The sequence below is a fragment of the Heterodontus francisci genome, chromosome 15 (assembly GCF_036365525.1).
Source record: "Heterodontus francisci isolate sHetFra1 chromosome 15, sHetFra1.hap1, whole genome shotgun sequence".
Lineage (NCBI taxonomy): Eukaryota > Metazoa > Chordata > Chondrichthyes > Heterodontiformes > Heterodontidae > Heterodontus > Heterodontus francisci.
The window spans coordinates 59,629,267-59,644,042 of NC_090385.1; the positions used below are offsets into that span (position 1 = coordinate 59,629,267).

Here is a 14,776-nt window from a genome sequence, read left to right on the forward strand (position 1 = left end):
CTCATATACATGCTTCCCCTCAGCGACATCATCTGAGCACAGCATCAGTTTCCATATGTACAATGACAACACCCAACTCTACCTCACTGCTACCTTTCTCGACCCCTCCACTGTCTCTAAATTGTCTGACAATTTATTCAACATCCAGTACAGCACGAGCAGAAATTTTCTCCAACTAAATATTGGCAAGACCGAAGTCGTCGTCTTTAGTCCTCACCACAAACTCCATTCCTGATTCCATCCCTCTCCCCGGCAACTGTCTGAGGCTGAATCAGACTGTTCACAACTTTGATGTCATATTTGACCCCGATATGAGCTTTCGACTACATATTCGTGCCATCATAAAGACTGCCTATTTCTACTTCTGTCACATCGCCTGACTCCACCCCTGCCTCAGCTCATCTGGTGCTTCAACTCTCATCCATGCCTTTGTCATCTCTAAGCTTGACTATTGTAATGTACTCATGAGCTGGCTTGCCCTGTTCTATTCTTCATAATCTTGAAAATATCCAAATCTCTGCTACCCGTGGCCGAACATACACAATCCCATTCACCCATCACCCCTGTGCTCGCTGACCTACATTGGGTCCCGGTTAAACAACACCTCAATTTTAAAATTCCCATCCTTGTTTTCAAATCTCTCCATGGCTTTGCCCTTTCCAATCTATGTTACCTTCGTCCTACAACCCTCAGAGATGTCTGCGCTCCTCCAATTCTAGTGTGAAGCAATGCGATTTTAAAAGCTCTATCATTGGCAGCCGTGCCTTCTGCTGCCAAGGCCCTAAGCTCTGGAATTCTCTCCCTCTCCACCTCTCTTTTTCTCTTTCAAGACGCTTCTTAAAAACTGCCTCCTTAACCAAGCTTTTGACTGTCTGCCCTAATTTCTCCTGTGTGACCAAAATCAAATTTTGTTTGATAACGCTATTGTGAAGGGCCATGGGACATTTTACCACGTTAAAAGGTGTTAAATAAATACAAGTTGTTGTTCATCACAAAGCTATATAAAATAGTCCTCATCAAAATGAAAGGAATAATGCATTTATATCGCATCTTCCATGACCTCAGGAAATATCAAAGTGCTTTATGGACAATGAAGTACTTTTCGAAGTGAAGTCACTGTTGTAAGGTAGAAAACATGGCAGCTAATTTGTGCACAAAGTTGTACAAACAGCAATGTGATAAGGACCAGATAATATATTTTTTTTTAAAATGATGTTGGTTGAGAGATAAAAATATTGGCCAGGACAGTGGGGATAACTCCCCCCTTTTCTTCAAATAATATCATGGGGTCTTTTATCTCATCTGAAAGATGGCACCTTCAGCTGCGCAGCACTTGCTCCATACTGTACTGTAGTGTTAGGCCTAGTTTTTGTGCTCAAGTCTCTGGAGTGGGACTTAAACCCAAAACTTTCTGACTCAAATTCTCCAGCGACTGGAGGGGTGTTTGATAGGTGACCCAAGTCTCACTGCCATATAGAAGAGTGATGACAACAACAGCATTGTAGACTAAAGCCTTTGTCCTCTTATGGAGAGCTCCGTTGTTAAAGACATAGTTACGCAATTTTTGGAAGGCTGCGCTGGCACAGCCGATTCTTTGCTGGATCTCCACTTTGATGGTGGCCTTTTGAGAAAGGTAGCTGCCAAGATATTAAAAGTGTTCAACGACGTCCAAAGTCTCCCCATCAACAACAATAGCTGGAGATGTAGGCACTTATTCAGGGGAGAGCTGGTGGAGGATTTTGGTCTTGCTGAGGTTGAGAGAGTGACCAACCCTTTTGTACACAGAGTTGAAGAGGTTGAGGGTGATCTGAATGTCACTTGCAGTGTGGGTCACAACTGCATAGTCATCAGGATATTGTAAGCTGTAAATATGCTGGAGAGTCACTTTAGTCTTGGCTCTCTAGCCTGTTAAGGTTGAAAAACTTCCCGTCGAGTCAAAACTCAATCATGATTTCTTGTGTAAGGTGGTCACGAATGAGTCCCATGACCAGGCTGAGGTAAACAGTGAAAAGAGTTGGTGCAATCACACAGCCTTGCTTGACCCCCTTTTGGATACAAAAAGTCTTGGTCTCCAATCCATTGCAAAGAACAGTTGCTGTCATACTGTCACGCAAGAGTCTCAGTATTGTAGCATATTTTGCCGGATATCCAAGTCTCTGGAGAACTTTCCAAACAGCTTTGTGGTTGATGGAATCAAAAACCTTTGACAGATCAATAAAGGCCATGTAGAGCTCTTAGTGTTGTTCCAGGCATGATTTCTCTGAAAAGGGCTAAAGGGCTTAAGGGCTTAAGGGCTTGGCCGAGTAGTACCCATCCACTGGTACTTATTCTCGCATCCTAGGGTGGCGAACTGGTTGTGGCTTTGCTCACAGCCTGTCCTTTCACTGAGACTGTCTCAGCCAAAACCTGTATGAGGTGAGGCTGTTACGCTGATCTGGGCAGATCTAGAGGGATGAACCTCAATAAAAACACATTTCAAGTCCTCAATGGTGGAACAGGCAGATGAACGAGGCACATGTACATCACTATCTCCTCAATCCCTTATATACCATGTTAAATTAAAAGGAGTTAGTTCCATATTAAATACTAAATGACCTAATGAAAAGCTCTAAGTCAGGTAGCATCTGTGGAGAGGAACTGAGTTAATGTTTCAGGTCAATGACCTTTCAACCCAAAACACTAAGCAGAATTTTTACCGAATGGACCCGCAAGCAGTGAAGGGGCTGGCAGTGGGTGAGGAACCCATCCGATACCTCGTGGAGCAGGCTTTTTAAACTCAGCCACAGTATTAGTAACTCACTTCCAGGTTTCCTGACCAATTATAGAGTGTGGCCTTGAAAACAACCTATACCCATAAATTGAAGGATCTCTATTTAAGGGGATCTCGACAGGGGTCAGAATGGCTCCACTGCAGACCTGTTACTGAGGATACAGCAGGCATTAGGATGGAAGTGCAATGTGGGAAGGCTGTCCCCTGCATCTCTGCTGCTTTGCTGGAGGTCATGCTGCAGGCTTCAAGTGCCCAAACAGAAATATTGTTCTCTATGGACAAATGGAAGAGGCCAGCCAAACAGGTGTGGTTCAAATTAGCTCAAGAATTGAGCAGCAGCAGTGCAGTGCCTCACTATTGTATATCGTGCCGAAGGAGGTTCAATCACCTCGTGAAGGCTGGATAGGTGAGTGGAATTCCACATTTATGTGCCAACTACCACACTCTGAATTCCCCAACATTCTCCTGCACAGCAGGCCTCAGACCAACACACCTTGTCGCTCCACTTACTTCTTCTCTCGAGGCACCTCCTCACATTCCCATCTGAGCAGCCAACACTGACACTCACCCCCATCTTACTGCCATCTCAAACCCAACCCTCACAGTCATCCTTCTCAAATCTTGTCATTCCATCCTCTCCACATAATCCATTTTGACACTCATAACTCTCTGCTTTCTCTCTTTGCAGAAGAGAACGCAGAACTCTAGGGAGAGGTAGAGAACTGGGGGTGGCCCCCCTGACTGCTGCAGAGAAGGAGGCCAAGGAGATCGGTGGATTGGCAGAGTGCCTGGACATTGCGGATGGCAGATACGTGATGGCAGAATTAGATATCACAATGCCATATAACAACCATTCATATCGATTTGCTGTCACCAGACTGAAATATGAGCATCCACACAATGACGACTTTGAAACCTTTCCCCATTATCAGTTCTAATTCATGTCTTTCATCTCCCAAAGGTCCTACAAGGCTGATGCAGGAGCAAGTGCAGGAGGATGCCATGATTTCCTGAGAGGAAGTTATACACTCTGAGGAAAAACCATCACATGACTCATGCACACCCTCTACCAATGTCGAGACACACACCTTGGTGAGGCCTTCAAGGCAGGTAGCTAGGTTGTTACATGGCGAGATAAAGCAGTAGAGAGTCCCCATTGGAGGGCGCAGGACACTCCAAGCTCTGCCCAGCTAGATGCAGATACTGAGTCTCGAAGGTCATCCAGGAAGTTGACTATTCTGGTGCAGCAACAGAAAATGTGACAGGTTCTGTCAGAATTTCCAGAGTCAGTGCACACCATTAGAGAGAGATTGGAGGAATCTGTCTTTAGTATGACTGCCATGATATCTCAAGCCTTTGTGCTGATTTCCACCTCCATGGAAAGAGTGACCACCTGCATGGAGCATCAAACGCAGCAGGCAACCAACGGCATGCTGACCCAGACCACTCAGACTGCCACTTTAAACAGGATAGAGTAAAGCTTCACCTTGCCAACCAGCACCTCATTGAAGTGCAGCTTCCCACACGCCTCCAAACATGCATCTGTTAAATGCTGAAGTGACCGTGATCATTTTGGCCTCCGGCATTTTTTCGAGGTTTTAACTATGTCCCCACAAGCACCCGCACACTTGCAATTCTCCACAGTACTCGGTTTCCCTCTCCGTAGATGCAGCCTGAATCGTTTTTATTTTCAGATTTTCAGCAAACAAAATATTTTGCTTTCGGCCTTCCTGTCAGGACTGTATAAATAAGCATAGCAGCAACAAAAAAAAAAGATTTCCATAGAGTATCTGTTAATTAAGAGAAACCCCCAGATTTTTTCAAATATTGTAAAATCCCACTCCGAATCCCTTCCCACACGCATATATAGGCTAGGATTTTATATTGAAGTAAAAACAAGAAATGCTGGAATTACTCAGCAGGTCTGGCAGCATCTGTGGAAAGAGAAGCAGAGTTAACGTTTCTGGTCACTGACGCGAAACGTTAACTCTGCTTCTCTTTCCACAGATGCTGCCAGACCTGCTGAGTGATTCCAGCATTTCTTGTTTTTGTTTCAGATTTCCAGCATCCGCAGTATTTTGCTTTTATTTTATATTGAAGTGGTGGCCTGCCCACTGGCTAAAATGGCAGGGGAGAGCCTGCCTCCGTCGGGCCTGGAAGCAAAATTGCTATTTTGCATGGCCCAAGCCCTTAATTGGACTAGTCGGGACTTCCGCCATTCTGAGGCTTGAAGTTCTGCCTCGAAGAGCTACTGGCCGATCAGAAGCCTGGCAGCTCCTCAGTACCAACAGCGCCACTGGGAGTGGTGGCCACTGCTGGGACTGCACCTAACAAGATGCACGATGGACATTGCCCTTCAGGAAGCTAAGTGGGGTACAAGCCTCATAGGGGACAATCAGCAGGGCCCCAGCAAGGGGGATGGGAGTCAGAGAGCGGAGCAGGGGAATAGTTTTAGCGGAGGCAGACTCTGCTGCTTAGGGGCCCTCTGTGGGACACAGGGTGCCTGATCAGGAGGGCCCCGCCCCAGCCTGCAAGGAGGCCACCAGATTTTTCTCAGCGGCCACCTCAGGTGAAGTGCCTGTCCTCCGCTGGCAAAATACCAGCGGCGGCGGAAGGAAGCACTAAGTGGCAATTAATTGGCCACTTAAGAGTTTCAATTGGCCTGGGGTGGGCAGGCCGTTTGCAACCTCCCCCACCACTGCTAAAATAGCGAGGTTGCGTAGGCGACGGAAACGGCATCCCCTGCTTCTCACTCAATTTTATGCCCCTCCCCGACCCCCACCTCCCAAGCCTGCTCCGGAGTGGGTGGGGGGGGGGGGGGGGGGGGCGGGGGTGGACTTGTAAAATTCCGGTCATAAATTCTAGTGCCCAGCACCCACTGAAGAAATTACTCTAAAACTACATTAAACCCTACAGTTCCATAAAGTGCAAGTGAAACACTAGAACCTATGCTACCATGTACACTATGAAAGATCCATATAATCTTTATCGTTGCCTTGCGATGAATGGTTTAACTGTGTGGAAGATGATTAAATTCTCAAGGGCAATTAGGGATAGGCAATAAATGCTGTCCTAGCCAGCGATGCCCACATCCCGTGAATGAATAAACAAATATGATTTTTGTTTTGGGATTAATATGACCATTTGTTTTCACATTTTAAATTGGAATAAGAAGTTCACGATTGGCACGTGTACAAAGATATATGAATAATCTAATAAAAACATTTAATGTACCGTGTGCACTCAAAAAAACCAATTCGGTAGGGAGGAGGTAGTGCTACAGACGTTCGTTTTTACTTTATAGCGTTTGCAGTGTGAATAAAGGCCAATTTATTAGGTGACTCCCTCAGTCACACCACAAAACACTCCTGACTTCTCAGGAGCACCTCTATGTTCAGCATATTTTTAACTTTAATTTTAGTATGGAAGTGGCTATTTACAAACAAGCACCTGAATTGATGACAAAAAGTACAAATTGTAAACATCAAAAAGAAACTATCAAAAAGTGTCCATAGCATGAAAGTAAGAATGTTGGAGAGAGGAAACAGAATCTCACAGGTCAATTCAGGGCGATGTCTGCACGGATTTTGAAAAGGTTCCAAGATCTTTCTTCGTCTTTATTTTAAATTTAGTTACTGAAGAGATACAGTTATGTTACGATTATAAGACACAGCACACCAATAATAATAAATGACTCAAATAATCATGCACCCGATACCTAAACCGAGTTAAAGCTAGTCTTGGTCTCACAAAGTGTATAACGGTACAGAAACAGACTAACAGTGAAGCTGTTGAATATGCATTCTGAAATTCCAAAACTATTTAAAAGTGACAGGACTATTATTACAGTGCTATTAATAAACTACTTATGGGGACTTACAGCCTTGAGATCATCAGTGCAACAAGCTTCGGCCTTTTCCATGTAAGTCTAAGTGGTTTTTGGAGAAGACCAGTCTCCGCCGCATCTGTTGCCTTGTGTTCCCACAATGTGATCAGAATTAACTGGAACAGCAGATACCGACGTCTGTCGTGTCGTCATTGGCACCAATGCCAATCACATAGCGACATTCACAGCCCTAGTAACAAGGTCACATGAACATAAACAAGTATAGATGGCGATGCAAAAGGCAACTGCAGAAAGGGATCAGATTCAAGGGGTTTACATATGACGAAGGAATCAGAACAGAACTGTCGGAGGGGGACAATATATATCTCAATGGAGTAGAGTTTAGATGACATATAGATAGAAATTACAATACATCAGTCATGGGCCAGCAGAACTGAATAAGAAAATTACAATAAGAACATTCCGTGATAGGATAAGGAAGTCACAATAGTCAGTGATGGTGTAACGGTTCTCAACCATTTTGTTTCTGAGCCCTTCCCGCCCCCCTCCCGTTTTATAAAAATTCCACGGGCCACCTGTAACATAAGTACTTTTCCAAAACAAGAATTAGTCAAACAAGTAAACCTGCATATTTATTATTATCTTTGTTTTACTTATTTTAATGTGAAACTTAGTTCTGGGACTGAGTGGCTCCTGCCACATGAGAAAGATCCAGCAGCAAATTCGCACACAGCTAGATCCCTCAACAGAAAATCAAATGGATTACCATAAACGATGTGCACCTAATCTCCAGGCTCACGCCCCAAAGTAAAATGGTGTGTTTTATCGATAAAAATGTCAATGTTCATAGCTATCCGCTCCTCGCATGAGTGATAGCCCATGGACCCAGACCTCGGACGACGAGCTCCCAGCAAAAGTGGTTGTGGGCAGTTTCATAAGCTGCCCACCCAGGCTGGCTGTGTTCGGCTCTGCAAACAGCTGCCACAGCGGTCAGCCGCATAAGGAGCGAAAGATGCAGTTAGACGAACATTCGCCGACACTTTTTGGTTAATTCTCTTCCCCACAAAACGGACATCATTAAACACCACCAGCCTGTTGTTTTGTTCACCGGATTTAAACATGGACAGGGGAACAGGCACCGCTCCGTCTGCCGGCAAAAGAACCTGCTTCAAACAGTCACAACTGGTCTGGGGGAAGGAGAGGGAGTGCGGGGTCTCCGATCCCCCAACATCAATGATGGTACTTTTTTTTTGCTTCTGTCACTTTATGCGGATGCTGATTATGTGCGCAATTTAATGCAAGTTCTTTCCCAGAATAGTGCCAACATAATTTTTATCCCTAAATGGAATTTTTAAAAAAAATTCTTGAAAGATGCGGATTCGGTGGACCCCTTTAAACCTTCCGGCGGACCCCCCGGTCTAACATTTACATTCGCAGCACCACAGTAAACGCCGGGATAATTATACCAAAACCACAGTCAATAATGGGACAATTTAACTATATGAGGAATTAGAACAGGTCGGAATATTACAAAAGGTCAACCAGTTCCATACAGCACTGACTCAGAATCTCATTAAAATAATGTAATAACCACCCATAGAGAATATGTGTGAATACTAGTGATTAAATAATGCGTCACTAAAATGATTACAACACTTCACAAGTGTCAATCCCGATGCTACGAACAGGTGTCAAAGAATACAAATACATATGAGTGATTAGAACGTGGTTAATAGTTAAAAATAAACTGGATAAACACGCTAATCACACCACTGATGTTATAGCAATTATGTTATGTATCGACTAGGCATGTAGGCTATCATCAAACAAGTGCATAGAAATACACATATGGCAGTGTTTCAGTTAATGATGTAGATTAAATAGATCCTACTTCCCTAGATTGGGCAAATAGCTGTTAGATGAAATTTGAATTGGAGAAATGTGAGGACATACATTTTGGAAGGAAGAATAAGGACAGATATATACACTGAATGGCAAAACCTTAAAATAAAAGTGGAGCAGCAGAGAGACTTTAGAGTTCAGATAAAACTTTAGGGATTTAGAAAAAAAACAGGCAAGCAGGACCTCAGAGGCAGTAATCTTGGGATTATTCCTGATGCCACCCACTCGTGAGTATAGAAATAGGAAGAAAGAGCAGATGGATGGAGAGATGGTGCAGGACGGAGGGTTTTAGATTTCTGGGACATCGGGACTGGTTCTGGCAGAGATGGGAACAAGCTGGATGAGTTGCACCTGAACAGAGTCAGGACTAATGTCATTGGGGGGCAGTTTGCGAGTTCTATTGGGGAGGATTTAAACTAACTTGGCAGGGGGATGGGAACCAGGAAGTAACATTAGAGAGGAAAAACAAGGAGCAGAAAGAACTGGCTCTAGAGTAAGAAATAGTAAGGTATTAGTTAGGGTCACAGTAGGGAATGCAATAAGTTCTAAATTAGGTTTCCAGTGCATGTATGTGAACACAAGGAGTGTGGTAAATAAGGTTGGGAAGCTGCAGACACAGGTAGCCACGTGGGAGTATGATGTTGTGGCGATAATGGAGATCTGGCTCAAAAGAGGGCAGGACTGGGTATTAAATATACCTGGATACAAGGTGTTCAGGAAACGTAAGTGAGGAGAGAAAGGAAGAGAGGTGGCAGTGTTGATTAAGGATAATATAATGCTGGAGAGAGAGGATGGCCGAGAAGGATCGAGGACAGAATCTATTTGGTTTGAGCTAAGAAATAATAGAAGGACCATTACACTACTGGGTGTATTCTACAGGCCTCCAGCTAGTGGGAAAGATAGAGAGGAACAAATTTGCAAGGAAACTACAGAGAGGTGCAAGAATTATAGTTATAAAGGGGCACTTTAATTATCCTAATATAAACTGGGATAGTAATAGTGCAAAGGGCAAAGAGGGGGAAGAGTTTCTGGAGTGTGTTCAGGAGAATTTTCTACATCAGTATGTTTACAGTCCAATGAGGAAGGAGGCATTGCTGGATCAGGTTGTAGTGAATGAGGTGGGACAAGTGAATCACGTGTCAATGGAGGAATATTTAAGGGACAGTGATCATAGAGTAATAAGGTTTAGATTAGTTTTGAAAAAGGACAAAGAGCAATCCAGAGTGAAAATAATTAATTGGGGGAGGGCCAATTTTAATGGGGTGACAACAGATCTGGCCTTGGAAAATTGGAATAAAAGATTGTTCAATTACAGTTTTACCTGCCAATGAGCTGCCTTTAAAGAAGAAATAGGTCAGGTATAGTTGAGGTACATTCCCGCAAGGAGAAAAGATTCGACAAAAAGCCAGAGCTCCCTGGGTGACAAAAGAGATAGAGAGCAAGATGAAGCAGAAAAAGGGTGTATATGACAGATGTCAGGTTGGTAGTACAAGTGAGAAGCAGGCTGAATATAGAATTCAGAGGGGAAGTGAAAAAAAGAAATAGCAGCAAACAGAGACTAGCAGCCAACATAAAAGGGAATCCAAAAGTCTTCTATAGGCATATAAATAGTAAAAAAAAAAAGGTGGTAAAAGGAGGAGTAAAGATGATTAGGGACCAAAATAGAGGTTTATATATGGAGACAGAACAGAAGAACTTAAGAACTAGGAGCAGGAGTAGGCAATTCAGCCCCTCGAGCCTGCTCCGCCATTCAATACGATCACGGCTGATCTCATCTTGGCCTCAACTCCATTTTCCTGCCCATTCTCCTTGACCCTTCAACCCATTTCTAATTAAAAATCTGTCTATCTCCTCCTTAAATTTACCCAATGTCCCGGCATCCACCGCACTCTGGGGTAGTGAATTGCACAGATTCATGACCCTTTGGGAGAAGTACTTTCTCTTCACCTCGGTTTTAAATCTGCTACCCCTTATCCTAAAACTATGACCTCTCATTCTGGATTGCTCCACAATAGGAAACATCCTCTCTATGTCTAATTTGTCAATCCCCTTAGTCATCTTATATGCCTCAACTAGATCTCCTCTCATTCTTCTAAGCTCCAGAGAGTAAAGGCCTAAACTGCTCAATCTCTCTTCATAAAACAAGCCCCCTATCTCTGGAATCAATCTAGTGAATCTCCTCTGAACTGCCTCCAATGCAACTACATCCTTTCTCAAGTAAGGGGACCAAAGTTGTACGCAATACTCCAAGTGCGGTCGCACCAATGCCTTGTACAGTTGCAGCAGCACTTCCCTATGTTTATACTCTATTCCTTTAGCAATAAATGCCAAAATTCCATTTGCCTTCCATATCACCTGCTGTATGTGCAAACTAGTTTTCTGCAATTCATGCACGAGGACACCCAGATCCCTCTGCACCGAAGCCCTCTGAAGTTTCTCTCCATTTAGATATTAATTTGCCTTTCTATTCTTACGACCAAAATGGATAGCCTCACACTTATCCATGTTAAAATCCATCTGCCAGATTTTGGCCCATTTATCTAATCTATCCATATGTAGATTTCTTACTTTATTGCAACTTACTGTCCCACCTATTTTAGTGTCATCTGCAATTTTGGCTGTCATACCTTCTATCCCTGCATCCAAGTCATTTATATAGAATGTAAATAGTTGGGGCCCAAGGACCGAACCCTGTGGCACTCCACTAGTTACATCTTGCCAACCAGAAAAACACCCATCGATCCCGACTCTGTTTTCTGTTGGTTAGTCAATCCTCTATCCAAGCTAATAAATTGTCCCCAACCCCACGTGAACTTAGCTTGTGTATTAACCTTTTGTGTGGCACCTTATCAAATGCCTTCTGGAAGTCCAGATAAACTACATCGACAGGATCCCCATTATCCACTTTGCTTGTTACAGCTTCGAAGAACTCTAGCAAATTAATCAAACATAATTTACCCTTCATAAAACCATGCTGACTCTGATGGATTGCGTTTTGACTTTCTAAATGTCCTGTTATTACTTCCTTAATAATGGATTCTAACAATTTCCCAATGACAGATGTTAAACTAACTGGTCTATAGTTTCCTACTTTCTGCCTCCCTCCCTTTTTCCAAACCACTGGAACCTTTCCCGTATCCAGAGAATTTTGGAATATTATAACCAATGGATCCACTATCTCCACTGCCACTTCCTTTAAGACCCGAGGATGTAGGCCATCAGGCCCTGGGGACCTGTCTGCCTTCAACCCCAATAGTTTGCTCAGTACTTTTTCCCTAGTGATGATGATTGTTCTAAGTTCCTCCCTTTCTATTACCTCTGCATTACCTAGTACTATTGGGATGGTACTAGTGTCCTCCACCGTGAAAACTGAAGCAAAAGACTGATTTAGTGCCTCTGCCATTTCTGTGTTCCCTTCTATTAACTCCCCAGCCTCATCCTCCAATGGACCAATGTTCACTTTAGCTACTCTCTTCCCTTTTATATACTTACAGAAACCTTTGCTATCCGTTTTTATATTTTGCGCTAGTTTTCTTTCATAAATTTACCTTTGCTCTTTTTATTACTTTTTTAGTAACCCTTTGTTGATCTTTAAAAGTTTCCCAATCTTCCAGCCTGCCTCTGGCCTTGCAATATGGTATGCCTTTGTTTTTGTCTTTGTTATCTTTAACTTCCTTGCTTAGCCATGGATGTTTTTTTCCCCCTCCTAGAATTTTTCTTCCTCTCTGGAATATATTTTAGTTGGGATAAATTGAATATCTCCTTAAACATCTGCCACTGCTTGTCAACTGTCCTACCTTGTAGTCTTCCTGCCCAGTCCACTAGGGCCAAATCTGTCCTCATGCCTATATAATTACCTTTGTTTAACTCCAGAACGCTCGTGTGGGACTCCAGCTTCTCGCCCTCAAACTGAATTTGAAATTCTAGCATGCTATTATCACTTTTCCCTAGAGGATCCTTAACAATGAGATCATTTATTAATCCCACCTCATTACACAAAACCAAATCTAGAATAGCCTGCTCCCTGGTTGGTTCCACAACATATTGCTCCAAAAAACAATCTCTAATACATTCAATGTTCATGGTTGAGGTACTAAATGACTACTTTGCATCTGTCTTTACCAAGGAAGAAGATGCTGCCCAATTCATGGTGAAACAGGAGGCAGTTGAGACACTGGATGGGCTAAATATTGATAGAGGTGTTAGAAAGGCTGGCTGTACTTAAAGTTGGTAAGTCACCAGAACCGGATCAGATGCGTCTGAGGATACTGAAGGAAGGGTAGAAATTGCAGAAGCATTGGCCATAATTTTGCAATTCTCCTTAGATATAGGGGTGGTGACAGAAGACTGGAGAATTGCAAATGTTACACCCTTGTTCAAAAAGGAATAAATCCAACAACTACAGGCCAGTCAGCTTAACCTCGGTGGTAGGAAAAGGTTTTTAGAAACAATAATCCCGGACAAAATTAACAGTCACTTGGACAAATGTGGATTAATTAAATAAAGCCAGCACAGATTTGCTGAGGGCAATTAATGTTTAACTAATTTCACTGAGGAACAGAGAGGGTTGATGAGGGTAATGTGGTGATATGGTGTACATGGACTTCTAAAAGGCATCTGATAAAGTGCCACTTAACAGGCTTGTCAGCAAAGTTGAGGCCCATGGAATAAAACAGTCAGTGACATCCAGGGTACAAAGTTGGTTGAGTGTCAGGTAACAGAGAATAGTGGTGAACAGTTGTTTTTCACACTGGAGGAAGGGATATAGTGGCTTTGGTGTTAGGACCACCGCTTTTCTTGATCTATATTAATGACCTAAACTTGGGTATGCAGGGCACAATTTCAAAATTTGCAAATGACACAAAACTTGGAAGTATTGTGAACTGTGAGGAGGATAGTGATAGACTTCAAGAGGCCATAGAAAGGCTGGTGGAATGAGCGAACATGTGGAAAATTAAGTTTAATGCAGGGAAGTGTGAAGTGATACATTTTAAGAGGAAGAACAAGGAGACACAATATAAAATAAAGGGTACAATTCTAAAGTGGGTGCAGAAGCAGAGGGACCTGGGAATATATGTGCACAAATCATTGAAGGTGGCAAGGCAGGTTGAGAAAGCAGTTGATAAGGCATACAGGATCCTGGGCTTTATAAAAAGTGACATAGTGTACAAAAGCAAGGAACTTATGGTGAAACTTTATAAAACACAGGTTCAGCCTCAACTGGAGTATTGTATCCCATTCTGGGCACCACACTTTAGGAAGGATGTAAAGACATTGGAGAGGATGCAGAAAAGACATAAAAAATGGTTATGTGGACTGATTGGCCAACCTCGGGCTGTTCTCCTTAGGGAGGGTTGAGAGGAGATTGGATACAGGTGGTCAAAATCATGAAGGGTCTAGACAGAGTAGATAGGGAGAAACTGTTCCCATTGCCAGAAGAGTCAAGAACCAAACGGCCACTGATTTAAGGTGATTGGCAAAAGAAACAAAGGTGGCATGAGGAAAATCTTCTTTATCCTGCAAGTGGTTAGGATCGGGAATGCATTGCCTGACTGTGGTGGAGATAGTCAATTATGGCTTTCAAAAAGGGAATTGGATAAGTACCTGAAGGGAAAAAAATTACAGGGCTATGGGGAAAGCAAGTGAATGGACTAGCTGAGTGGCTCTTAGAGATCCAGCATGGTCACGACAGGTCAAATGGCCTCCTTCTGTGCTGTAACCATTCTAAAGATCTTTAAAATTGGGGGAACAAATTTATAAAGTGTTAGAGATAAAAACATAGTGGATTAGAGGTTTTATAAATAGGGACATCGAGCACAAAAGCAAAGAGGTAATGCTAAACCAAGGTAAATCATTGGTTAGGGTGCAGTGAAAATATTGTGTGCAGTTTTGGGTTGTCTACTTTAGGACAGAAGTCAAGGCCATGGAAGAGGCTTGAAAAGATTGGTGTCAGCCATTGCTCAATGGTAGCACTATTAGCTCTGAGTCCGATGGTGCTGGTTTCAAGTACCACTCTAAGACTTGAGCACATAATCTTGGCTGACACTTCAATGAAGTACTAAGGGGATGCTGCTTTTTGAATTAGATATTAAATCAAGGTTCTATCTGTCCTCTCAGGTAGATATGAAAGATCCTGTGCAACCATTCAAAGAGGAGGGAAATTCTCTCGGCACATTGACCAACATTTATTCCTCAAGAAAGCAGTTTAATTGGTCATTTAAATCATTGCTGTTTGTGGGACCTTGCTGTGCACAAAT

At 43.0% G+C, this 14,776-nt stretch overlaps 1 protein-coding gene across 1 annotated transcript in view; it reads right to left on the reverse strand.

The window, feature by feature from the left end:
* LOC137377684 (ATP-binding cassette sub-family C member 5-like) overlaps nucleotides 1-14,776 on the reverse strand; it is a 269,211-nt gene that overhangs the window by 224,618 nt on the left and 29,817 nt on the right. The window contains exon 2 of the mRNA XM_068047603.1: nucleotides 6,651-6,846. Coding sequence (XP_067903704.1) covers nucleotides 6,651-6,692 — 42 coding nt within the window. The 5' untranslated portion in view covers nucleotides 6,693-6,846. The remainder of the gene's footprint in view (nucleotides 1-6,650; nucleotides 6,847-14,776) is intronic.